At 38.6% G+C, this 26,155-nt stretch overlaps 2 protein-coding genes across 5 annotated transcripts; both read right to left on the bottom strand.

Annotated features, from left to right (window-relative positions):
• Positions 1–1,800: 1,800 nt before the first annotated feature.
• Positions 1,801–14,316, bottom strand: RAD23A (RAD23 homolog A, nucleotide excision repair protein). Of its 4 annotated transcripts, none has more exons than XM_058173896.1 (9): positions 14,181–14,316; positions 10,148–10,309; positions 9,657–9,835; positions 9,196–9,251; positions 7,552–7,679; positions 6,167–6,242; positions 5,811–5,941; positions 4,706–4,870; positions 1,801–3,379 (listed from the first exon to the last, which is right to left on the bottom strand). In XM_058173896.1, exons 1-9 carry the CDS (start codon positions 14,250–14,252, stop codon positions 3,266–3,268), a joined length of 1,083 nt encoding a protein of 360 aa, XP_058029879.1. In that variant the 5' UTR covers positions 14,253–14,316; the 3' UTR covers positions 1,801–3,265. The 4 variants fall into 4 exon arrangements, with proteins under 4 accessions (XP_058029879.1, XP_058029881.1, XP_058029883.1 ...); XM_058173898.1 differs by having other exon boundaries at positions 4,706–4,867; XM_058173900.1 differs by lacking the exon at positions 4,706–4,870.
• On the bottom strand, positions 14,181–26,155 carry CALR (calreticulin). The gene is made up of 9 exons (XM_058173895.1): positions 25,970–26,155; positions 23,052–23,153; positions 22,478–22,681; positions 20,526–20,620; positions 19,926–20,135; positions 19,623–19,736; positions 18,504–18,647; positions 17,359–17,451; positions 14,181–16,587 (listed from the first exon to the last, which is right to left on the bottom strand). Exons 1-9 carry the CDS (start codon positions 26,055–26,057, stop codon positions 16,384–16,386), a joined length of 1,254 nt encoding a protein of 417 aa, XP_058029878.1. The 5' UTR covers positions 26,058–26,155; the 3' UTR covers positions 14,181–16,383.

Genomic DNA, 26,155 nt, shown 5'->3' with positions numbered 1-26,155 from the left:
TTCTCAACTCTTTAAAGCAGTCATGCAACCCAGGAAGACACAACTGCTTTAAAAAGTTGTAGAGAAAATTTCACACTATCATACCTTTGAGAAATTCATTGTTTTTTCCAAAACATAATTGCTTTGCTGAGAACTCTTCCCATCCAAATAATTCCCTTGAGAAATAAAGAACCAGACACATTCACTGAAGGAGCATCATACTCCTGCCACTGAGCAGCCTCAACAACTTGTTTATTTCACACTCCATTCACAGTGCCTAGAACATTTCAACCAGAGACAGAAAGGAGGCATAGACAGAGTTCTCCAAGCCAAATTAGACCAAAATTAAAGTTGACGGACATAACAAAACAACACAACAGGACTTTCACTCAAGAAAAACCTGCAAACTAAAGTTATAACATTTCGTTATCCCACTTTATGAAGAGCCTTGGCAGAAATCTCTTACCTGATAAACTCTTCAAAAACATTTTTGTTTCATTGTTTTTCAAATTCTTCTATTTTCAGTTCTTTCTAACTTTAGCAAAACAAGCAGCAGTTAAGTTTTTTTTTCTCATCAAGGCCTCGGTATCAAAAAACATTTCATGCATGTGCTTTCAAATCAAAATTTGAGCTTCGAATTTTTAGAATTTAGAATTTTTGTTGCAAGTACATCAGCCATCCCCAAGTATACACAAGATATGTTAAGTCTGTAACTTCTATCCCCACTATACTCACTCTGCTTAAGTGATTAGAGGGTTATAGTCCAACATTTCTGGAGTATCAGATTGGACAAGGCCAATCTACATATTTTTCTAGTTGCGTGTTCCAGATTTTTTTATTTTACATACTTTATCCGGGGAGGGGGGGATGGTATTTTGGGGGGGGGGGTTCATCATGAAAAGGACAAGGACAATGAGTACTACTGAAAATTCTTCCTTAAATCTCAGGCTCTCAGGCACAAATAAAGCATTCAAATCCCACATTGGGGCAACACACTCTCATCAACTCATTCCAATATTCAGCCATCTACTTTGAAGAAAGCTATAATTCAGCACGAATGTTCTTGCTTGGTGATAAGGAAATTGGAAATTAAGAGTCTGGAGCAAGCAGTTCAGGTTGAGCATGCATGCAGATACCTTTCACTGCCACCTTGAAAAATATTTCTAGGCCAAATAGCAAGTCAGAAGCAGCTTTTCAAATTTCTTTAGTACCCAAAGATACCATGATGCTATCTAAAATTTTGAACAAGTAAAATTTCCACCTCAAATAGCACTCATAAGTTATAGCCTAATTCATTGGATGCTATTTAAAAACAATTCTTCAATGAACAACATATCAGAACTGGTCTAATTCCAGCACAGTCAAGATAACTTCCTTTCCAAATATCCTTTAGGCCTTAAGTAGAGTCATTTCAGTGCCCTCTGGATGTGATGAACTTCAACTTCTAGAATCCCTAGCTAAAATAAATGAAGTCCAAGACATATGGAGGGCACGAGGTTGGGGAAAAATACTGTGGACACTGGACACTTTTTCAAACATAAGAATTAAATTTCTGCTTTCCTCCATGCCTGCCCACCAGCCTTGAAATCAAATCAAACTTATAAACAATATATTGCACACTGTCAGTCATAGTCACACAACCATGTCACACAAATTAGCAGTAACATATGGCTTCATAATTTATTATTGGAGGCATAGAAGCAATACTCTGGTTCTCTTTGCAATGGGCACCTGCAGAGGAAAGAATGGGATTTCCAGGCTTCTTATGGGGATAGTGAGGAAAGGCAGCTTAGTTTATCAAAGGAAGCTGGGGATTTAACATGTGATAACTGACAGGTTTATTGATATTCAAACCAGAAACAGCTTTGACCAACATTCCTACAGAAAAGTGAAATATGATCTAAAGTTTCTATAGTTTTGTATCTACAATTATGTATTAAAGCCAATTTCCCTAGCTACCAAGATTTTATTTTATCAGGAGTCAGTTCAGTTCCAGTTTCAAAGGTGTAAATAAAACAGGCTCTTTCTTTACATATTTTTCTATTAAAATATTCAGAAAAATGTCAATTTGATCATTTTTCAAAACTAAAAAAGGAAAGCATATCAAATATCTAATACACAACTATTTTGTATTAGTTTTGTATCCCCAACTATTAATGGATTTTCTTTTGGGGAATCTTTAGATTAAAAATATTTTGAACAAGTAAAATCAGAATACTAGGGGGAAAAACTTCTTTAAAATTCCCACAACACAGAAAATAAAAAAAACAAACATGTGTTTCAAGCTATCTCAAGATACTCAGTTATTATAGGGGCTTGTAAAATCCTTTTTTTTTTTTGCTACTATATTAACATTTGTGGCTCCAAATTCCTAATGTTAAAATGGTGGATAATAAAAGTACACATGAATGTTATACAGGCAATCCCCAGGAGCTAGACTTCAAAGCTAGGTGTCTGCAGAACAGACTAAAACCATGAGATGCCATTAAAAAGAGAAAGAACAAACAAAAAGTTTAAAAAAACCCATAGTGTTTGAAGATGGGTGAGTATAGGGAAACTGTTCCCTTGATATTCTTTGGGAATGATTTTAAGAGCAGTGTCAGAAAACGATAAAGGTGGGTAGTTGCCTTATTGGACGATGGCAAAAAAATACAGGATAGAAAAAAAATCATGTGATCTTTGTGCACAGAATTACAAGATATTCCATAATTCTGGCACAGCCTCTCCAGCACAGGAACAAATATCAAACTGATCATCAGAAGGCATATCACTTACCTAACACAAGCCACCCTTTTGAATAGGAGTGGACAACTAAACTGATTTCAAAATGACATTGAAGGAAAGCAAAGGGGAAAGTCCAGCAACAGAATTAATTGATGGGCACAAAGTTCAGCATTGTAGCAATGTGCACTGGCATGAAGGGGAGAGTTTTTCAAACAAAAGAGCAATTTGTTTGTACACATGCAATCATGTGAGATGGGAGAAGGTCCAACAGCACCCATCTGTTGTGTCAACCTTTCCCTAAACACCTTGCCTGTCAGTCTAAGGATTGTTGTAAGATGTAAGCTGGGCTCAAATGCCACCCTAGTTTTTGAGAAGAGAACAAAAGGTCCATATGTTCTGCTTTTCCCCCAACTGCCCCATTTCCAAGGTAGAGTATTTTCTTTTAGCCAGCAAATCATCAGGGACATTCTCAAATCATACCATCACCACCCAACCCCAGTAGTGCCCCTTTAAATAAACGAATATTTATATAGAGAATTTTATATAAAACTCTTTTGCTTTATCACTCGTCATCAAAGTTCTGACTCAGCAGGAAGTTGGCTGCCAGATTTTCATTCTTCTCACAAGCAAAATATGCCTGGATCACCAGACTCTCAGGAAAGCCCAGGGCCTTTAACTGAGAGGGGGGAGAAGAAGGGAGAGGGGGAAAGGGGAGGTACAAAAAAAAGGAAAGAGAATGTTAAATGTTACTTATGGCAACAATCTACTTTTTCAGCAAGGAACCAATTTTCAGTAATTTTGCTATAGCATATTGAAATTTTAAAAATTGACATAATTGCCTTTTGAAATTCTACATAGATACAGTAAATTTGTGACTGCCTGCTTTTTTTGTAACTCTGCCCTAGGAAGGGGCAAAGAGCATTCCATAATATTTCTCTTAAAAAAAACATAATGGAAGAATGTATAGGCTTCATTTATAGGCTTAACATAAATCTCAGGATCTCATGCTTTTTGCACACATCACACATTTTTCTTTTGTTTTAAATTAAGAGTTCTCTTGAAAATGTGGAAGGTTTAACTGAACTGATTTTTCATCTCTTGCCATGCTAGCTTAGCCCCATTTCTCCAATTCTCCTCATGCCAGTAGATACAGCTTCTTTCCAAAAAATCCCTCCAAATCCAAGAAGAATCTAATAGTGGTATTAGAACAAAACATAAATACATGCAATTAATCATATTTTTGTAAAACAGAATGTTGATTTTAATTATGCACTTTAAGTATAAACATGTTTTTTCTTGATGTTGCAAATTATTATGTAATATTCTGACATGTAGCCTTCTCTATTCAGATCAGAAATAGATCAGAAAGAATCTCTACTACAGGAAAAAAAGCAGGGTCAAAATCCATTTTTCAATTTTTTTCTTAGAGAAATATAAGAATAAAAAACAACAGCATTGCAATTTCAGAGCTCACATTCCAATCAGCATATTCTACACAGTTGATTCTCACAGTCATTATCATCAGAATCTAGTCCATACTCCAGAATGACAGAAGGTGATTAGACTTTAATGCTGAGCAAAATCCATAAGTAATATTGCAAGCTCAATCCCTTCTGTACTGGTTGGACTAATGTTTCTCTAAAGAACAAAAAGAATTATCCCTATTTTAGCTGTTATGTCAGAAGTGCATGCCTTGAGACTAGGAATGATTCATAAAGGTCCCTAAAAATTGCAACCAAGCTGTATCTGCTACATTTGATTTAAATTGTGTTTTTAGTTTTTGTTTAACTCACTATTTTTTGAGTGCAATCCTAGCATGCCACTGAAAGGTCCAAGTATACCTTCAACCCCAAATTAGCTATGCATGCCTTCACTTAACTGTTCTTTATGTCAAGAAGGAAATTCTTAGAAGCAAACCCTCTACTGCCAAGAAAGACCAAGAATACCCTGAGGTCCTTCTTTCCTTGCCCCTGCTCCTTCTTCCCTCGTTCAACACATTTACCCTTTCTATGGCTTCTTTTTCCTGAGGCGTAACTTGGATGTAGTTCATCTGGGGAGCTTCTTCCCCAATAGCACCCATCTCTCCCTCAATGTCTGCGATGTCAGCCATTTCACCCAGAGGTTCGTTGAGCATCTGAATGAACTGCTCCTGATGCTGACTAATCTGCTGCGAAGGAAGAATGTTCACTGTTACCAAACACTCTCTGTATGTACATCTGTGCAACTGGCACAACGTATAGTACATGTTGATGTAACACACCCACATAATTGTCTCCAATGCTGGGACTTTGATAGAACAGCTGAAGGGACCACAAAGGAATACATGCCCTGCTGATCCCATTCTTAGCCTTCTTTTTTCTCAAGTATCATGAACTTGCATCTGCTTTTCCAGCTACTCATATATAATTAAAAGCCATATTAAACTGCTGATTCATCAGTGACAAGCAAGGCAGCCCTTGCTGCGATTGTTCAAATTTACAATGACACTGGAAAAGTAAGTTTATGACCGGTGCTCATACTTATGGCTGTAGCATAAACTTGTGATTGCCATTTGCACACTTCAAGCCAGCTTCAACAAGCAGAGCCAATGGAGAAGCTAGCAAGTCAGTCATGTGATGTCTCACATAATGACTGAGGTGATTAGCTTAATAACCATAGTGGAAGTAAGATAAAAAATTTGTGATAGTCATATGAAGTCTCCCTTAACAACCATTTCACTTAGCAACAGAGTTGCTGGTCCCAATTGTCACTAAGCAAGGACTAACTATAGCTAAATCTTCAGAAGAAACTGAGGCAAGATTGGACAAAACATAATAAAATGATCCCAAAAAAACAAACATCCATCTCAACATAGGGTATAATTTTCATAATTAAAGCCACAAGAAGAATTGAGAACACAACTGAACATGTGGCACTGTTTAGCAGATGAAGCAGGGAAACATTATTTGCTTTATCTCTTAGATTATTACAATAACCCTCTCCTCCCCACTGAAAATCAAAAAGACTTATGTAGAATCTCCAAAAGCTAGAATTTCCTTCCACAATAGCTTACATTTGCTGCAAGGTTGCCCGGAAGAGAGAAACAAAGAAAGTCTAAAGAAAGTTACCTGGAGCAGCTGAGGGTTCTCTTGGCCTAACTGCTGCAGTAAAGCTGGGAGCAAAGCTGGATTCTGCTGTATCACCTGCCTCATATTCTGAAACTGGGGCTGATCTCGCAGAAATTCCAGAGGGTTCTCTCCTGTAGGTCCAAGGAGTATTAATGCCATGCATCCAACCATAATGACAGCAAACAGGGAGAGGGTATTAGAATGTCTGAGGAATGTGCAGAAAGGAATGAGCCACTGTGCCTTCTAGAGTGAACAGCTATTCCCACCACACCAACTGCTGGAGTTTCCTGATATGTACTAATTAGAATTTCTACTCAGAAAATGTTCTATGTGGGCATGAGAAAAAGATAGCTCACCTTCTGATGCAGGCTGATCTTGGGGCTGGCTCTCCTGGATGGGAGCTCTCTCAGGTTCTGGACTACCTGGTATGCCCTACAAAGTTAAGAAAAAAGTAGAATTACAAAACTATTCCCAGACTGATTTGATTGATAAGTTGTCTAGAGTGGCTGGGAAACTGGCCATGAGCACACAATTACAAGAGCAGAGATTGCAGAATCAGCCTTGGGTGGAAACGGTGTAGAAAATTCACTAACACTGTAATAATGTTTCTATTATTGGCTTGAAAATCAGGAAAACTTTCAGAGAAGAGAGAAAACATTTTCATTTTTCAAATCTCTCTGTCCTAAAATTATAGCCCATTAACAGCTACTATCTTCTTGTGCGGCATTCAGTTAATTCCATTTACTCTTCACTATTTCCATTTTCAGGACTTAGATGACTTAATTTTTTTCTGTATGAGTGTTGAACAATGAATGTAAAAGCACAGGATCAGTTAGGTTCATGTGGTTTTAGAATTCAGCTGCATAAAAAAGATTTGCTTTGTCTTTCCATCCTGAGTATGTTCAGTTAGATATGTAAAACAATGACTTCTGGTAAAATATGCAAGGAGACATCCACAGAGAGACATTAGCTATCATGGAAGTCAACCACTTCAATGTCTCACAATATTGTATACTGTATGACAAAAGGTCTCCAAGGCTCATTTTCAATTTTGTTTTCTTAGCAGCAAGTAGAGAGTCAGTATTGGTGATATGTGGCTATCACTGAGATCACAAGAAATTAGTTGAAGGGAGAGAAGAACTTTCTTCAGCTTCAGTTAGATGTGGCAGAAGATTTATTTACAAAAAGAGAGATTCACTGTATTGTATGTGCAAATGTCATCCCCCAAATGCAGATATAACAACTGAGATATGCAGTGCTGTTCCAGTTGTTTTGAGGTACATCTGACCCCTAGCCATGCTTGTTAAAGCTTGTGAGAGGCATACTTCAAAATATCCAGAGAATCCAAGATTACCTACTTGAAAGCAATTTATTCTGAGACACACCTATCACTCATGCAAGCCTGTTGTTCAGCCAGTGGCCAACTAAGCCATATATCTGTTTAGATAATCAAGTCCTTTGCAGACAGCACATTTTGATTGTCCCCTGCATTATACACTAGCAAGCATCATGTACAGAGCAGAAGCCTCTTATTTGATCACACTTTAAGAGGACCTGTTCGGTTAAAAACTAGTGTTGCTATATCTTCTCAAAATAGTAGACTAATGGAATTAGGGAAAGGGAAACCAACAAAGAGTTTGGCATACAAAAAAATATGATTCCTTTGAAGAAATGGAGAAACCTCCCAGGCATTTCAGCAGAATAAATTCTTGAGTAGACTAAATTCAGTAGTTCTCCTCACCGTCAGCAGGTATTCCACAGCTCGGTGTGGGTTGTTGTAGCTCGCCCGTAGCGCTGCTACTACCCGCTCTCGCTCATAGCCCATTGACATGATTTCAGTCAGCATTGTCTCATATTCTGAACCAGTAACTGAAAGCACAAACAAAAGATAGCATTGTATTAATGGGAAAGCCTGCTGTTACTTTCTAAAAGAAATCCAAGCCTTCCCCTCCTCTCCAAAGAGCAAAAGTAGGCAAGCTTGCATTATTGCATTACTGAACAATAATACAAGCACCAACTCTCTATTATCGGGGCCTCGAATATTTTTGAAAGCTAGAAGCAGAATGGAGGTTTCCAGTCTTTCCCCACCCACAAAAATCCTTAGTAAATCATTGTGCTTGGATTTCAGCTGCAATGCTATTTCTTTCACAGAGATAGAGGTTCAATATTCAGGATTCCTGGCTTTTAATCACCAGTTAGCTTTCTTCCAGAAATGAGAACTGGAGTTCAGAATTCTTAGTTTCCAAAGCCAATGCTCCATGCTCTGGTTTGCTCTGGTTATAACAGCCAGCAAGAGGTAAGTAGGCTGAATTACAGATGAATCACTCAAGACATTTGAATCTGGATGAAGAGAATTAAACTTCCAAAGCATCATTTGCTGATTCTTGGGAGTGTGGAATGAAAGCTACTTCAACAGTGAAACAAATTTCATCCTCATCAATCTTCATCTACACTAATAGTTCTTAACATTTCCAGACTGGAGATAATCTGGGCTTAAGTAATTAACGTTTTATTAAAAAAAGAACTAAATTCTACTAATTTATTATGTGCTAGATCTAGATATAGCAGTAAGATGGAAACATTCATTACATTGAGGCTGATGAGCACATCTGATATTTTGAAAATATGTATTCTCATAAAATGATTTCACAATGGACCCAACCAGTTAGAAGGATCAGTTTATCAAAGTATCAGCAACTGCTGTCTCAGTTCTTTCTTCCTGCAAGATACTTCTTGCCACCTCTACCTGTCAGGGTTCATTTTCTGGAAAGGTAGGCAGATGTCATAATAAAGTATTAGGCTAATCTAATTAATTTTTATTTTTTTAAAAAAATGGGATCTATTTAAGAACCACAGGCATTGTTCAATTAAGGCAATTAGGCTGTTGCAACATGTCAGTTTTTTAAAAAATGAATCTAATGGGGCAGAGATTCTGTGGAGTACCTATGTGAAAGTTAACAGTTGCTCAAGACACCCCATTTTAGAGCTAAAGGGAAAAGATGTTAACCAGCAATGGCCATCAGAGGGCAGTATCTTTAAACTGAATTCTATTTTTCAAGAAGCTGGCTATGATTCTCAGATGTAATAATGTAGTTGAGAAAGAAGATGCCATAGCCCAGCTGCCCCTAACCTTTTAGCCATCAAGGACCGATTCAATGGAGATAGGGTTTTTCGTGGACTGAAGGGCCGTGGTTTCGCATGCTGCCTGCATCCATGAACGGAGCTTCACTTGTTTGCACAGCCAGTTTCTGGCATGCCGCAGCCCAGTCCCGTTCCACGGACTGGGGGTTGGGGACCCTGCCATAGCTCTAATCACAAAACAGCTAATTGCAGTGAAGCTGTTAAAAACTGATTTCTTTCTTGGTAAATAAAAGTATTCACCTACCTAAAGTGGAAGCTGCGTCATCTTCACGTCCCATGCTACCTGAAGAGGGAACAGAGCTGCAAATTTAAGAGAGAGAAATAGTAGCTGCGTCCTTCCAGATAACTGGACAAGAAAGTTGAAAGTCCAAAAATAGTTCTAAGCAAAAGAATGGCTGAATAAAATCTCTCTTATATGCCTAGCTATGACCAACAATCATCCAACAACTGCTATGTGTAAAGATTTTGATCACATCCACCTTTGACAACTGGGGTCATCAATGATTAATCATTTCTTTAAAAGGGATAGGATGAAACTAGCAAATCCTAGTGATTAGGTTAGGAGTCAACAATTAGCACTGAGGCTTTCCAAAACATACAAAGTACAAATAATACTGAATTTTCAGAGCTATTCTTTTATTCTGAAAAATCATTCTAAAATCATTCTAATCTAGTAAGAGTTATAGGATGATAAGCCAAACTTACCTAACTGTAGATTCCAGGGGAGAAACAGTCACTGACTCTTCAGGAGGCTTTTCCTCACTTGATGGGGATGCTTGAAGGGGTGAAACCGTAGCTGCCGTAGGCCCAGAGGAGGGTGTGGGTTCTGAGGTGGCTGCTGCATCAGTAGGTGAAGAAACAGGAGCTCCTGAGCCTGTTTTGTTCTTAACAGAAAACCAAAAGGAGTGTCTCAGGTAAAGAGGCGAAGCTCTTCCACTCTAAATTGCTTTATCATCAAGAAGGATGAGCCTAAAAAACTGCTCTTCATGTACTGATTAGCATTGAAAGCAATGTCTATAATATCTTTTGACTACCCACCCCCAATCCTGAAGTACCTAACAGACTAGTACCAGTACCCCATTTCCTAATAAAAATGATTTTTAGCACTATTCATACAAAGGAGAACTGCTGAAACACAGTAGCCCTTTGAAACAAGAAAATTGTTATCACGAAGCAAAGGAGATGCTCAACCATACCTTGGTGACCATCACCACTACGAAGTTCTTCTCATCAATCTTGTACTCCTTGATGGGGACATCATCACTCAGGATCTTGCCAGCATATATAAGCTTCTGGCCTGACACGGGGAAAGCTTCCTTGCCCTTTTCAGCCTCAATCTTCTCCTTAAGTACTCGGACCTGTGGGTCAAGACCAAGCTGGCTCCACCATCCACCTTGTACTGAATGCTTAAAGGCCAATTCTTTCTATCCCAACAGTGTTGAACTATAGATGCAAGTGCCAGATGGAGAAATGTGGCATGGAGAAGCTGCTGAATGCAAAGAGTGGGTGATGCATTCGGGGGGGTAGAAACTGAGAAATGGCCTGAGTGCAAGAACTTTCAATGATACATCACTATAACTAATGCTCTTTGAGAATCCATTCCTATTCATTAGGAATGGCAATGGTTCCTATAAATTGTTAGGAAAGATAATCCTATTGTCTTGAATCCTATCACTCCCAATCTCCAAACCAAAGACAATGGTATCTGGAATTAATGTTTTTATTTTGCTTCCAAAAGCCCTAGTTACATTGGCTAGGCACTGTTCTCTTAAAATGATGTTCATTCATTCCTATGCAACACATCTACCTGAGAACTGTCTTCTAACAACCAGTGTTTCCATTTCCATTTGTTGAAATATTGTACACTCTAATCTGGGCAAAGAAACTATTTTGTCACAAATGAAGGCAAATACTATATACATGTCCCAGGGTAATGTTGCAGGATCCAATCTGGGTTGATCACCGGGACGAGAGATTTTGTCTTCCAAGCTTTCAAACTCACGCTAGAACCCATATTCAGGTAACAGCTAGAGACAAGTTCCTTGAAGATGGGCTCCAGCATGAGTCTGAAAGCTTGGAAGACAAAACCTCTTGTCCCGGTGATCAACCTAAATTGGATCCTGCAAACTATTTTGTCCACGAAAACCAATAAAAGGTGAAAAGGTGAAGACTCGCCTTATTGATGAGATGGGCAGCATATAAATTTAATAATATATATCAGAAATAAATAGTTTTGTTCCAAACAGGAAAATGCTACTGACAAATATAGTATAATAGTTATGTTGCATTATCCTTCCAGGTTATATAGAATATTAATCATTGTTTCCTTCACTGTTCCAATTCATCCCAAAGATATGAAAGATGAGGCCAAAGCAGTTTTAATCTAACCTAATGTTTTTGGTTTTTTTTTCCAAATGTGTTGACTCAACTCTTGGAACCTCCAACAAGCATGATAAATTTCCAAAATATCTAGAAAACTCCAGATTATGATCGGTAATTTGTTTCGCACAACATAAGTACTGTGAAATGGTACAAAGACTAAATTTTATTACATCATTATTCTGAGACATGCTGAAAAATATAGATTCAAAGTGTACAGTTATTTCTGTTACTTCAGATTAATCAGGTCATTACATAGAAACACCTCCCACTGACACAAAGAAGAACCCTCCAGTTATTTAATTGCTTAACAGCATATTGAGAAATGTTGCATACTACAATTCTATCTCGCAATTAAACTGAGTACAAATTTCATTGCTGTGATACTAAAGGATATGGAGGGTTGTTCATCAAATGTAATACAATAGTATTCATCATGAATACACACTCTGCTGCAAAACTGAAAGACTATGGGCAATGATAGATAATCCAAGCATTACAATCTTGAATTTAAAAACTCTTTAAAATAAGGTTTCTAAAGTAGTAGTATTCTGAAAATAACAGTCTGTCTACTTATATACTCAAAGTGGAACTCCCAGTTTTAAATCTTTCAGGCCAATATTGATGGGGATTAGCAACTATGGCTAAACAGTAGTGTAGAATGTTTGGGACATATTCCAATTTTACTGATCAGTTCACTGAGGTGCAGAAATCCTTATATACATACACAGACATAAGTCTAATGTAAAGTTCTAAAGAGGGCTTCTCTTTTCCAAAATTTAAAATGAAAACAGTTACTGTGTGGACATTCTTGGTGTTGTTAAAAACCTAGCAAACTGTGAAGATGACAATATGGAAGCTCTGTTCTCTCTCATGTATTCTAACTTTTAAAATTCCTTACGCTGCAGGACTCTTGTGAGCAGTGACCAAACATTCAATTCTTACTCTTCCTGGAATAGACAACAACAGCAATTGCTATCTATGTTCCAATTGTGAGGGAGAACTTTGCTTAATATTAAAGGCACTTTCTTAATATTAAAGGCTCTTACAGCAAAAGCATCAAAATGAAAAGGATTTTGTGTGTGTATGAATATGAATATTCAAGTTTTACAACAACTTTATAATTTGAATATAGAGACACAATTAAGACCAAACTAGAAATTGGATAAATTAAGTCTCATTTGCAGCAACAGATGTTTTACATAATCACTGAGTTTAAGGACTTAGAAGGGACTTAAGAGATCATCTAGTCCAGGGGTAGTCAACCGTTTCATATCTACCGCCCACTTTTGTATCTCTGTTAGTAGTAAAATTTTCTAACCGCCCACTGGTTCCACAGTAATGCACCATGTATCGTCCTCTCGCACATCGTGGATTGAGTTTGGGGGGGCGCCGGCTACCAGTTCTGCTTGTTTGTTACAGCTGGGTGGTGTGGGGGGAGATGCGCGAGCTATTCTGGGACCAGGCTCTTTTGTTTGAGATCGCACTATAGCGCTATTTAGTTTCACTTACGTAACGTAACGTGAACAAAACTTATGCGCGGGCAATACAAACAGTATATTTTCAGAAATTTAAATTGTCACGGGGAATTTTATGAAAACTTAATGAAAATGTTTTTAAATAATGCTATGAATTTTTTTTAAAAAAGTCAAATTAAAAAAAAGGAAAGTGCTTCAGTATCGGACAAAACCCCTACCGCCCACCATGAAAGCTGGAACGCCCACTAGTGGGTGGTAGGGACCAGGTTGACTACCAGGTTGATCTAGTCCAAACTCTTGCCCAGTTCAACCATTGTTTTGTAACTCAACGCATTGTGTTTACTAGAAAAAAATCATAATGACTCTTGACCCAATTATTTTCTGATATATATTGTTTTAATATCTGGAGTCATTTCAACATTATTTCATTAAAATAGATTTAACTCTGACAAATCACTACAATGCTGCAACAAAAAAGTCAAAAAAGAAAGCCATGGGATTCATTGAAATAATGTTTTCCCAATTGAATAGAAGTTGATAAATAGGAATGCCATCAGCCAAGACCATACTAAGTAGAATGGAAACACAAATGGTTTAGGAAAAAGGAATATCAAGAAAGGTGTGATTGGATGGAAATTAGATTCTCCAGAGGTGAAAAAAGAGAATGTGAAAAAACAGAAAATATATGGGCATGGTGATAAGAATAATAAGAAGTATAATTATCTCGGTTAGACTTTTTTCTTGTATCTAATTTCTTTTGGTTACCGTTTCCTGGCACTTTGCATAATACAGCGCAAACCGAAAAAGGAATAGCATAATGAGTATATATAAATCGCGGACAACTATCGTTTCATTTCAGGAATGGAAATGAAGGCTAAATATCATACTACATCAGAAAATAATGGAACAGTGTGTAGTTATCCGGCTCCTTCGCGGAAAGAAGCCGCATGGAAAGCAGAACAACGGCACGCTGTTACCATGTGGGATTTGAAGAGGAAACGAAGAAAAAAGCAGGACAGTTAAATACGAGCTCAGCAGGCTCGAACTGCAGGACCACAACAGAGAAGGAGGTGCCAAGAGTTATTAAAAGGGAGAAAAGGAACCGCGACTTTCCTTATATGCCTGGCTGGCTACGATGTTCTCTTGTTAAAAGAGTGACATCAGGAGAGGCAGATTAGAGATCGGGGAAAGTAGAGCAGGGCGATATAAATCCCCTCCCAAATGAAACACCGGGAGCGAAATTCACTGGGAAGCAAGAGGCGCTTGTTCAGAGATGATTTCGAGAGGACGCCTAACGGGGCGAAGCCACGCACAGACTACACACGGGAGGAGGGCCGGAAGGGGAGAGGACCAAAGACCCGCCGCCCCTCACCGTCTCGTCAGGCTCCATTCGGATCTTGAACGTCTGCTGCTGCAGAGTCTTCAGTGTGACGGTCACCGCCATGGCGAGAGGTGACGGAGGGAGGCTGCGGCGAAAACTGGCGGTTCCTCCCAACGGACTCAGCGGAGGCCCCCCCACAACATGCAACTTCACGACGCCGCCATTTTACGCGCACTTCGCGCCGCTTCCGCTCCCAGGCTGACTTCCCACGTGATGAGAGACAGGAAAGAAGCCTTCACCATAGAGACGGAGAGGAGCTATGGGCCGCTTCGCCACATTGTTTGGCTTCCGGTTTGTCTTGGGATTTTTAGTGTTCCGCGGCGCACGGCTCCCGGAGGGATCGGTGCGAGGATCGGCGACGTTCGACTGACGCTTTAGTTAGGAGGGAGAGCAGACTCAGGTTTCGCCGTAAACGCTTGTTTTGCTAGAAATCAGCCGATCCAGGGTTTATTTCCAAACATTAACAAACTCGACGACCCTAAATACCACATGAATTAAGATTAGCTGCGTAAACAAAACTTTACGACTCTTGCTCAAAGCGGAGCTTTTACTTGTATGCAGATTACCTGTACTCAGTGGTGGGATTCAGCCAGTTCGCACCACTTCGGGAGAACCGGTTGTTAACTTTCTGAGCAGTTTGGTGAACTGGTTGTTGGAAAAAATCATTAGGGCAGAGAACCGGTAGTTAAATTATTTGAATCCCACCACTGCCTGTACTACATTATCGAACTATTGTGGTCAACTTCTCCGCAAATTTGCAATGAAATCTTGCAGCTAGCTTGCCAATATCCCATTCCAATTTCCTGGGGAAAAAGTGCTGGAGGTGGTATAGTTTTGTTTACTGACCTGACCAAGTCAAGAGGACTGCGTTCAATTACAGAAAATGAATGCACTCATTAAATATTCCTTTGACAGCTTGTCCTCCATCTTGTCATGCTTTAACATCTCATAAGTCTGAATGGGTCACTCAACAATTTATATTCTCAAAATTCCACAAGGATCTAGTTGTTCTCAAGAATATGTACTACTATAAGGGTCGTTTTTCCATTCCACTGTATCCATTTCTCAGACTGCAGTTTTCTTGGCAAGGTTTTTCAAGTGGTTTGTTATTTCCTTCCTAGGGCTGAAAGTGAGTGGCTCAAGGTTACAAAGCTGGCTTTATGCCTAAAGCAGGATTAGAACTGACAATCTCCCAGTTTCTAGCCAGATACCTTAACCACCATACCAAACTGGGTCTCCAAGGGTCTAGTATCACCATGCATTATAATACCAAAAACGTTTGTTAAACTGCAATTCCCATCTAGCCCCAAGCAAAAAAGACAACTAAAGATCAGCATATGGGCCAGACGTGAAGTTTAATTTAATAGAAATTTTCTTCAATCTTCCATACATTCAAGTGTGAACAAGTGGGATGACCCATCTGATACTGTTCTTTCCATTGGCAGAAACCCCTCCCACCCTTCCTCTCTGCCTGAAGAGAGACCATGTGAACACCCACCCCAATTCCTACTCTTACCTTCCTGCTGGGGCTCTACAAACAGCTCCCTGAACAACCCAACACCCAAGGAAATAGGCTAAAAGCTAGAATTCAGAATTAAAAATTAAATTTGCTCAGAACACTGTGCTTTTGAAGCACCTAATGTGTATAGTAGGCACCGAAGGACAGTGCCTATTCCCTGACGGGAGTCAGGATCTCTCAATATCAATACCACTGGCCTTACTCATGGTATAATACTGGTTGTCTCAATGTCTTTGAAATCTGGAGCTACCTATCCTACCAAGCCCTCCTATCGCCCCACTGGACACTCCCCTGTACCTTCAAAGGATAAAGGCAAACTTTAGATGGACACAAGAGTTTTGCTTTTTATATCCATTGTGAAGGGCTAGTAGAGGCAAATTTTTACTGAAAAAGTGGCCACAAAGAGGGGGAAGGGTCAATGGTATAATCCCCTTTCCAAGGGCTGTATTCCTACAATTAGCCTTCTTCTGATGCAGGTTCTAGTTTCCCCCCCTACACACATGAATGAGTAATTGATGATATTTGGGAAGGAGTTAAGACAAACACACCAATAAAAAAGAAAGTTCTTGTGTCTCATAGAGACATTACTGTTATCCCCTCTCCTTAGTTGGGTTCAACTGCATGGTACAAGTCCAGGGCAAGGCTCAACCAACAAGTATACCCAACAACCCCCAATCACAGCTCGTCCTTCAATGGGCCCTCTGTTTCCTCTTCATCCTCTTCCTTTTCTTCTTCCTCCTCCTCTTCCTCCTCCTCCTCTTCATTATCTTCACCCTCGGGTTCCTCTTCTCCTTCCTCTTCTTTCTTCTTCTTATCTTCTTCTTCCTGCTTCTTTCGCTGGTCTTCATCCTGCTGCTCTTTCATTTTCTTTTCAGCATCCTAATGAGAATTTAAAAGAAAATACATTATTGAATCAGGACTTGCTGAAAAAAGCATCACAGCAAACCTGGCCAGGCAAGATTTTTTATTTTATAAAGATTTAGTGAGACAGATTGGACAAGAGAGGAAAAACTGGCTCCAAGTTACCCAGTGACCTTGCTTGGGTGAGGCTTAAAATTGTATTTCCTTAGCTAAAAGTATCCTGACAATACACAAAGAGATTTTAAACCAGTACTTTCTAGCTTCTGCAATCTTGAATGTGTGGACTTCAATTCTCAAACTGGCTGGGCCATTGCAAAAAAATCCTAAGAGAACGATCTCAAAATTGCAAAGGCTAGGAAATAATGTTTAGACAAACAGATTGACATCTGACAGAATTTGGAGAACAATCTAACTGGCTGCTGTGGGAACGAACAGGTCACAAACTGGTCCACAATGGCATTTTTTACAGACTTATATCCCATGCTTTGCCTAACATATTTCAAGGACAATTCACAAATAGAAAAAAAGCTTTTAAAAGTTTGTTTGTAAATGTAATTTGCTAGTAATCAAAAAGCAAAATACTTTCTGGAGAAACATAATGAGAACTTTAATCTCAGCCTTTAATCAAGTCTCTCCCACATTCATGTGCACTTTAATACAAGGCACTAGATAACAGATTCACATCCATTTCCAAACTTCAAAACATTTGAGAACAAGGTACAAATTTCTAATTCCCAAGCTTTATAAAAGCCAAATATTATTTCTTCTCTATGAAGAAACATTTCCCACCTTAGTAGCACCCCATGTTTCATTGCCAAATTCTTCAGCAAACTTCTCATCATCAGTGATCAGGAAGTTGTCAAAAATTGTGCCAGATTTCACCTAGAACACAAGGAAGAACTGTTAAGTGTTATAGCTAAAGCTTGCCAACATTTTGACAATTTGTCAAAACATTACTCAGCATAACATTCACTCCTATTGGTTTCTACCACAATTCAAAGTGCTTCTGATGGCAATTGCCAAACATCTGAATTTTGATCATGTGACCATCAGTATACTGCAATGGCCATGTGAAAACAATCATGTCACTTTTTTCAGTGACATAACTCTGGTTATGAACTGAACTGTTGTAAATTGAAGACTACCTGTATAGACTAAAGGGGAATATTTATTTCACCAAGTACAACTACAATAAGTCTTAATTTAGTGATTTTTCAGTTATAAGGGTTGCCAGTCACTAAATGAGGATTACCTGTATAGTAAATTGCAGATTTAGAAATATATGGTTTGCTGTTTAATGTACTGAAGTTTCAAACATCTACTTTTGTTGTATTTTACATTAATTTTCTTCCCCTTTAGAATAACATCTTAGAATATCTAAGTCTCCCAGAATAATACAGGAACTAAAAAAAATTCAGAATAATTTGTAGTAGTTAAGTTACCAGGACCAAAGGTTTATTCTTTCAAGCTTTCAGGATTGTGCTGGATCCCATGCTCAGGAAACTTCTCTTTCCAGAATGTGTGCTCTGGGCTGTTCTGCTGGCTATATTTAGATAGTGCCTGAGTGTGTGTGGCTTTTAGTTGTTAATTAGGGTGTTGACAACTAGTTGGGCTCTTTTAAGTATCTGGTAAACTAATGGTAAACCAGCACTCCTACTGACTGATAAGGAGCCCTAGTCCCAGGCTTCAATCATTTCTCTGGCTATTTTTGTCCCTGCTCAGCCATCATTCTCAGTAACTGTGAATTGAATGTATGTCTTTTTTCATTGCAATGTAAGGCTCTCAATTAATTTTGATCTCATCTAACTGCTAATAATAATGATAGAAATATAATTCGTAGTTTTTATAAGATACAATCATCATCAGAACAGCTACTTGAGTCATTTGGCTTCCCCCTTTTTAAAAGGTTTGTTGGAAAACAAGCAAGAACTTACCTGCCACAAATCCAAACCCAAAATACCAAAGTTCTCATAAAAGTACAGATTTGGATCAGGGGTATATTCAGGATTATCTATCTCGGGATGAATCCATTTCCCTTTGTAGTTGGGGTTATCTATTTGACGAGGTTTCCATTCTCCCTGTGAAACATTAAATGTTTTGAAATGGAAAATTCAGAGTACATCAAATTCTATAGCATATAGGGATAGCAATATCCAGCATTTGCTATTTAAGCGCATGTATGTATAAGATTAAACAGCCATTCCCCTTCTGTGATCTGCCCCAAATGTCTTACACATCCAATTGGCTTCCAGTAAGTGCTTCAAAAATTTCCAGAGATCACAGGGCTACTCAACTGGGACCCTAACTATGAAACATTAAGTTGGGCCATTCTGGGTTATGAGACATCAAGGAGTCTCTTTGACTTGTAAGCAACTTTCCAAAAATCCTGAGAAAAAAAATTGTTCATATTTATACCAAGCTAGATACCAGACACAAAAGGTCTCATGAAAAGACAGAAGTAATGTACCATGAGGTAATGCAAGATTCTTTCAATCCTGCAACATCTAAGAAAATGAGGGAATCTTCTGAAAATGAGCTCAGTATCTTATATTTACATCCCTGCCTCTGGATAATACAAGGAGCCAGAAAGATCACACCACCAGGAACCCAGCAAGTGATAAATGTATCAATAGGTAAAGGCTTAATGCCAACTGCCTAAAGAAGCAAGGTTATAAAGGAATAGATTGAACAATACATAGTATTCTCAGCAATAGATTCCTGAGGCCAGGACAGCCCTTTATTATCCTTTATGAAAACAGATGGAAATATTCCTCTGCCACAGGGCTTTGGGAAGTGACCTTTACAGAAGACAGCATATTTTAATGATTTTAATATTTATGGTTTCAAACAGTATTGCTGCAAGCTGTTTACAAGTCAGATAGCATACAAGCGACTAAATTTTTGTATAATCCATATTTAAAAAATAAAATGCTTTCTTTTAAAATAAACAATTGGTGGATGCATTCCTTTCTGACAAAAAGGAGAAATCTTTTATAAATATCTCTTTTAAAAACCCACTTCCTAGTCTCCTATACATTTTAAGCTATTATTACCTTGTATTCTGGATTCTGGATTACTGGTGGTTCCCACTCCCCATCCATCTCTTCATCCCAGTCCTCGGGTTTCTTGGCATCAGGATCAGGAATATGTTCTGCTTTATCCCAGTCCTGTAATATAGATGGAAAATAATCCCTGTACAAATTTTATGTAATTTTTTAACTCTACCCTTTCCATTGGCCTTCAGTAAAACACCACAATCCGTTTCTTGACTCTTCTTGTAGTAAAACAGTTTTTTTTTTGTTTAGATTATTCTTGAGTAAGAAACATATGGTTATAAGCCATTAGCACCTACTCACCTCTGGTTTTGTATCTTCAGGATCATCTATCTTTGCTCTTTCATCCCAGTCATCTGGTTTCTTTGCATCTGGATCCTTAATTTTCTTTGGTGGCAAAAAATCCCAGTCATCCTCCAAGGTGCCAGACTCTACTTTATTGTTGTCAATCTTAACCTCGTATGTATTATCAGGTCGAACAATAAGGGTATACAGATGGCTGAACTCATCATCCTATCAAGGGAATTATACTGTTAGCAAATTCTCCTCTCTAGCCAGTTTTAGTAGTTATTTGTTTTCCTCCATGCTCAAAGTTAGTTTCATCAGAGCTACTATACTACACTGCAATACTTCTCTTTGGCTCTTCTTCATAGAATTTATCATCTTTGTCACTCTTCTCTTGACCATTTATCATTTTATGTTTTCTTTATCAAATTAATACGTCACTCATCTCACTATTCAAAGCAATTCATTGGTGCACAATAAAATCATAAACATTAAAATGAACAAGAATTAGATAAAAAATTAGAAAAACAATTATATGGCTAACTTTCCTAAACATTAATGTGCCATCATGGAAAAGAATTTCTACTCTCACCCCTACCTCCCAATACCAATACTCACTTTACAGCGAATATCTTTATTGATCAGAACATTTTTGCCTTTGTAGTTGAAAATCACATGTACTTTCTTAGTACCTGGACCACAGATATCAGGACCTAAATGGAAACAGAAACATCCAGCTGAGTCTGTATTGAGAGAATCGTGTATCATCTCTCAGAAATGCAATGCATTCCATCAGCCTTTCCCACTATCAATATTCATGCATTTAAAATTTGGGGTATGGCCTAAAATTAAAATGCTGTAAACATTGAACGTGCTTTTTTTATAATGCCTAATTGCTATGAGAAAGAAAGAAAACAGAACAATTAGATTCTCTCTTTCTGGGGACATTGGGGGTGGGGGTGGTGAGGCAAAAGGGATACAACAGACCAATGTGAAGATGGCATAAAATACATGGATCATAGCCATTTTAGCAGTAAATGAAAATTTGTATTACTTCCACATTAGAATTCTAGGATCTATGAATATACAAATAACTCTAATGATCAATAAAAATGAGTCAAATATATTAAAACTGAACACCTAATCATAAATTCAAACCAATTTATCTGTAGCTTATGAAAAGTAGTATTTCCTGCAAATTTTATGAACTGCCAATAGAAAAGGAAGCAATGTTACTGAGGAACTATAATCCATAAATAGCATTTGTAAATATACTTGCTTATATTCTAACATATTCTATTCTATTCTAACAGATGACAATATTCTAACAGATGACAATATTTATCAGTCTTGACTCCTGGTGACTATCCAGACAAATCTCTTAAATTTTCCTGGCAAGATTTTAGAACTGGCTTGCCCCGCCTTCTTCCTAGGGTTCCAAGAACGATTAGCCCAAATTTGCCCAGTTATTTCATGCCTAAATCAGGGCTGGAACTTAGTTTTCTAGTACCTTAAACCACTATACCAACTGGCTTTCTTGACAGTATTAAGAAAATTATTCTATTATGCATGTGTTATGCAGGGGGAATTAAAAATAAGTCCAGCCATCTCAACTTGACAAGCCCTACAAGACATTCCTTACATATATTCTTGCACCTTCTATGCAACAGTGGAGAAAGCACTGAAATGCTTTTATTTAAAAGTCTTTTATGCTTTAGGACTTTAATTACTTGAAATACACCACCAGCATTATTACCGTATACTGTATCTTCTATTCTCAGATTTAGCAATAGAATACACATGCTTTCAACCTGACTTATTGTTCATTCACTGCCAAAGTGAAGCTTGCAATATCCCAAAAAGTATCAGCTAATCAGAAAGACCATTGGTGTTATTTACAGCATGAGTGGGTTCTTCCTTGTATATTGGAAACTACTAAGTGCTGAGAGATATAACCCCACAGGAACAAAGACCAGCTTTAACTAACATTAAGCTGTTTCTAATGTTGGATATAGTCTAGTCTCTACTTACCATGCAACAGTGTGAAGATGCACTGCATACTATGAATATATGCTTGTGAAAGGGATAAGGACTAAAACTGGATGAACAGGTGTTTCTATTTGTGTAAAGGTTGTAGAGTAGCTCTGATTCCCCTCATAAGTACTATTGATTTGGACTACTTATCTGAAAGGAAAATTTGGATGGGAGGAAATTCACTACTCTACAACCTAATTTATTATCAAGGAAAGAAGATGTCATTCCCTAAGATGTGCTATTCTAGAAATATATTCCATTAACCAGACTAAATTATTCCCCAAGACAACACCACATCATGCAAGATTGGCAATTATTACCCACCCTGTTTAATAGACATTCCCATGATTACCTATAGATTCTTACAAGGACATTTAGTAATCTTCAATATGCTCCATGAGCTCAGTGGTTGCCTGTCTTACTGATTATCATTAAATAAAAAGCAACTATTCTCTTGTGTTAGTTAATGACTGCATAAAATTAAAGATTAAATGACCAAGCAACTATCTTCCCTCAGTTCCCAAGGAGGCACGCACCAAACATGATGTTGTATTCAGAATCTCCATGCATGTCTTCTTGCTTCAGGGTTGAAGGGAACAGTTTTACATATCCACCTCCACAATCAATATTTTGCTCATGTTTTACTGTGAACTGCACCACCAGAGTCTTGTCCTTGTTGCTAAAGGAATCAAAGCTAGCAGAAATGGCATAGAAACGAGCATCTTGGCTTGTTTGAAGTCCTGGTAAGATTAAAAACACAGTTAAATCCTTTGCCTGGAATAGGGATATTATATTGATTACAGACAGCCCTTAAGACAAAAAATTGCAATTTGATTTCAAAGCTACAATCAGTCCTCTATATTAAAACTCAAGATGCAACGAAAACGCAATCTCAGGTACAAAGTAGCACATCAAAGATTAACCAAGTAGGCGTCAACATATTTGCTATCAAATATTATTCTGCTATGAAGCAGCAGAGGCAAGATGGGACAGTTAAGCTACTTAAGTAAATGAAATCAATGACCAGTTTAATGATGCATAGAACTATAATCAAGGCCTTAGGACCAACTGTGACTTATTCATGATCACACAATTACATCATCTCCTTACCTTTGTCCTTCTCTGCATCTCCATAGAATTTGCCAGAAGAAAGTATGAATTTTCCATAGTCTGATTTATGCTTTGATTCTACCCAACGGCTTGCCCAAGCATCTAAAAGGAGAATAAGGCAACACAATTTAAAACTGAAGAGTTATAAAGATTCAAAGTACCGTATTTTTTGGACTATAAGAGGCACCTAAATTTACAGGAGGAAGACAAGGGGAAAGAATAGTTTTTGGCCTCTGCACATTTGATTTTCACGCTGCCTGGCCCCCAGAAGCACTCTGCAGGGCTCCACACGGCCTGTTTTCACCACAGGCCTGTTTTTGGGTTCCCAAGCCATTTTGGTCACGCTTTTGCTCTCCTAAGCCCCCAGAGGCACTGTGCAGTGCTCTGCAAGGCTCACTTTTGCCAAAAATAAGCCCATTTTTGGCCTGCAGAGTGCTTCTGGGGGCCAGGGAGGGCAAAAACATGGTGCAAGGAGGGCTTCGGAGCCCAAAAATGGGCCTGTTTTTGATGAAAATGAGCCATTCACAGCACTGCAGAGTGCTTCTGGGGGCCAGTGAGGGCGAAAACGTGATGTACAGAGGGTTCGGAAGGCCAAAAACGCCCATATTCAGTCTATAAGATGCACCTAAATTTTCACCTTTTAGTGGGGGGAAAAAGGTGTGTCTTATATTCCAAAAATATGGTACATTATTTGTGTAATGCTGAAATACTAACATTCTCCCAAAGTTTAAAAGGCAAGGCAAACATTTTTTCCTAAACAATGACCTTTGCCATTTCTGCAGTTTCAAAGAGCATAATTTTTGCAACAAATTTACCTTTTTCCTCAGTTAGTTTCTATGTTGTTTTGGAAATGCCAAACTACAGGAATACTTTGTATCTGTACGGTATTACTAATGGAGAAAAAAGGCTCACATTTCTGGCTAGTTTTCAACTATTCATTGGAAGAATTTTAATATCATTCTATGGATAGGTTTATTCATCAGTCCCAGCGAGTACTATGGGGTTTATCTTGGGAAGATGGTCATCAAATGGCATTATTGGGTCTTGTTTTGAAAGATAGTTTATTCAAATATTTTAAAGTAAAACAATATGACACAAGAGGCACCCAATTCTTACAAAAGCTTTATCTCAAACATCTCCAATTCAGGTTTGTTCCAGTGCAGCATATTTGGTTCTGCATCAGAGATACATAATCAAAAAACAATGCTACTAACTGCCATATAAACTATGGGTCATCCTTGACTTACAACCACAATTGAGCCCAAAATTTCTGTTGCTAAGCCAGACAGTTATTAAGCGAGTTTTGCTCCATTTTATGACTTTCTTGTCATAGTGGTTATGTGAATCACTGCAGTTAAGTTAGTAACGTAGTTGTTAAATGTATTTAGCTTCTCCATTTGTTTGTCAGGTCAGAAAAGGCAATCACATGACCCCAGGACACTGCTATCATCAAAAATACATGCCAGTTGTGCCAAGGGTCCAACTTTTGATCACATGACAATGGAGATGCTGCAAAGTCACTTTTTTCGGTGCTGTAGTAACTTAGGACAGCCTATATTATGATTCTCGGTGTTACATACTTTAGGCTACAATGCAATAGAATGACAATGCAGGACTACTCAATGTATTAAGTTATTTAATAGAAGTTTACACTTGCCATTTTCAGTATTCAACAATGGGCGGTTTGTGTGTTCTAGAGATATCCCATGGTGATCTATTTAGTCCATGTTCTATGTCCCCATGGCCCCTTCTGATTATGGTTTAATTATCAAGTCCCCAATGGATCCCTGATCTAGACTACACACAAGTTATCGCTAAATTTCCCTCCTTGACAAATTTTGACATCACATAGCACTTCCCCAAAGTATTTTTAAGAATTACAATCAAATTCATTCCCTCTTAACATATTTGTCTCAAATGGCTGCGACATGATCACTTCACCGTTCACCAGAATTGCTACGTTAATATAAAATCCTTGGCATAAACTCAGGGTAGATACTTAGATCTTTTCTCTATTCCAATTTATCAATTAAGATACTGAGCTGAAACAGAAAATATGGAAATTTAAATATTGTAATCCGTGTGTCCAATTTTACTTCACAAAGAGTTGATAAGAGGATAAAGCACCTATACTGTCTTGAGCTTCCAAAGGAAACCTGGGAAATAGAGTTGAGTAAAAATTTAAGCCACTGTATACAAACTCTTGGTTCTATATTCAGATTTTTTTAAAAAAAAATCCGATCATACCTCATTACAACCCCTAGCCACCTATGAATACTTTTCCTCTTTTAAGGTCATTTCACCCGACATTCCTCTTCCTCCTGTCAATCCAACGAGGAGTGTTTTGAAGCTCGCCTCCTTCACAAAATCCCACCACCCAGCCTGCTCCCGCGTGCACCTGACTAACAGCATATGGCAAAACCCATCGAGTTAGATCACGGAGATATTAATCTAAGGATCGGCCTTTTAGACCTGATAAAAATTATGCTGTTCTAATTAATACATCATCCTCGAGAACCTGCAGGAATAGGACAACTTCCTGAGCCAAAAACAAAACAAAAACGGACTATCTAAGATGGCCGGGAATGGGTGGGGGGTGGGTGCGTGCACGCAAAGGCGAGAAACAGAAACCGACAGTCCTTGCAGCACGTAGCCTTCAATCTGGCGGCACTCCCAAAGCCACCCAATCTCTGCCCATATGCCTCCACTCCCCCTCCGGGCCCGTAGTGACTTGCTCGGATTAGAAACCCAAACGGACCCGGGATTATTCTCCCTTAAAATCGGTGCTCTAAAAAAATAAGCCGTCCAACCAATCCTCGACCAGATACTCTTAATTTGCATGTCGTTAAATTCCTCTCCCCATCCTAGAACCACCGCACCGCCGCCTCCGCCCCTGTCAACGCTGGACGGCATCTCACCTCCATCCCCGAATTCCTCCCTGAAGTACTGGGTAGGTCCGGCCGACACCAGAGCCAGCAGAGAACAGAAGGCTAGAATGGGACTCATTTTGTCTCCGCTGGGGGAGAGGCGCCTGGCCCTTTAAGAAGCCCGACCTTCACCAAGCTACCTGACAGCGATGACCGAACAACTGCAGCCGGCTAGGT

This window comes from Ahaetulla prasina, chromosome 2 (genome assembly GCF_028640845.1).
Source record: "Ahaetulla prasina isolate Xishuangbanna chromosome 2, ASM2864084v1, whole genome shotgun sequence".
Classification (NCBI taxonomy): Eukaryota; Metazoa; Chordata; class Lepidosauria; order Squamata; family Colubridae; genus Ahaetulla; species Ahaetulla prasina.
Note: the sequence above shows the minus strand (reverse complement) of the source record. Positions and strands in the feature narration are given on the sequence as shown.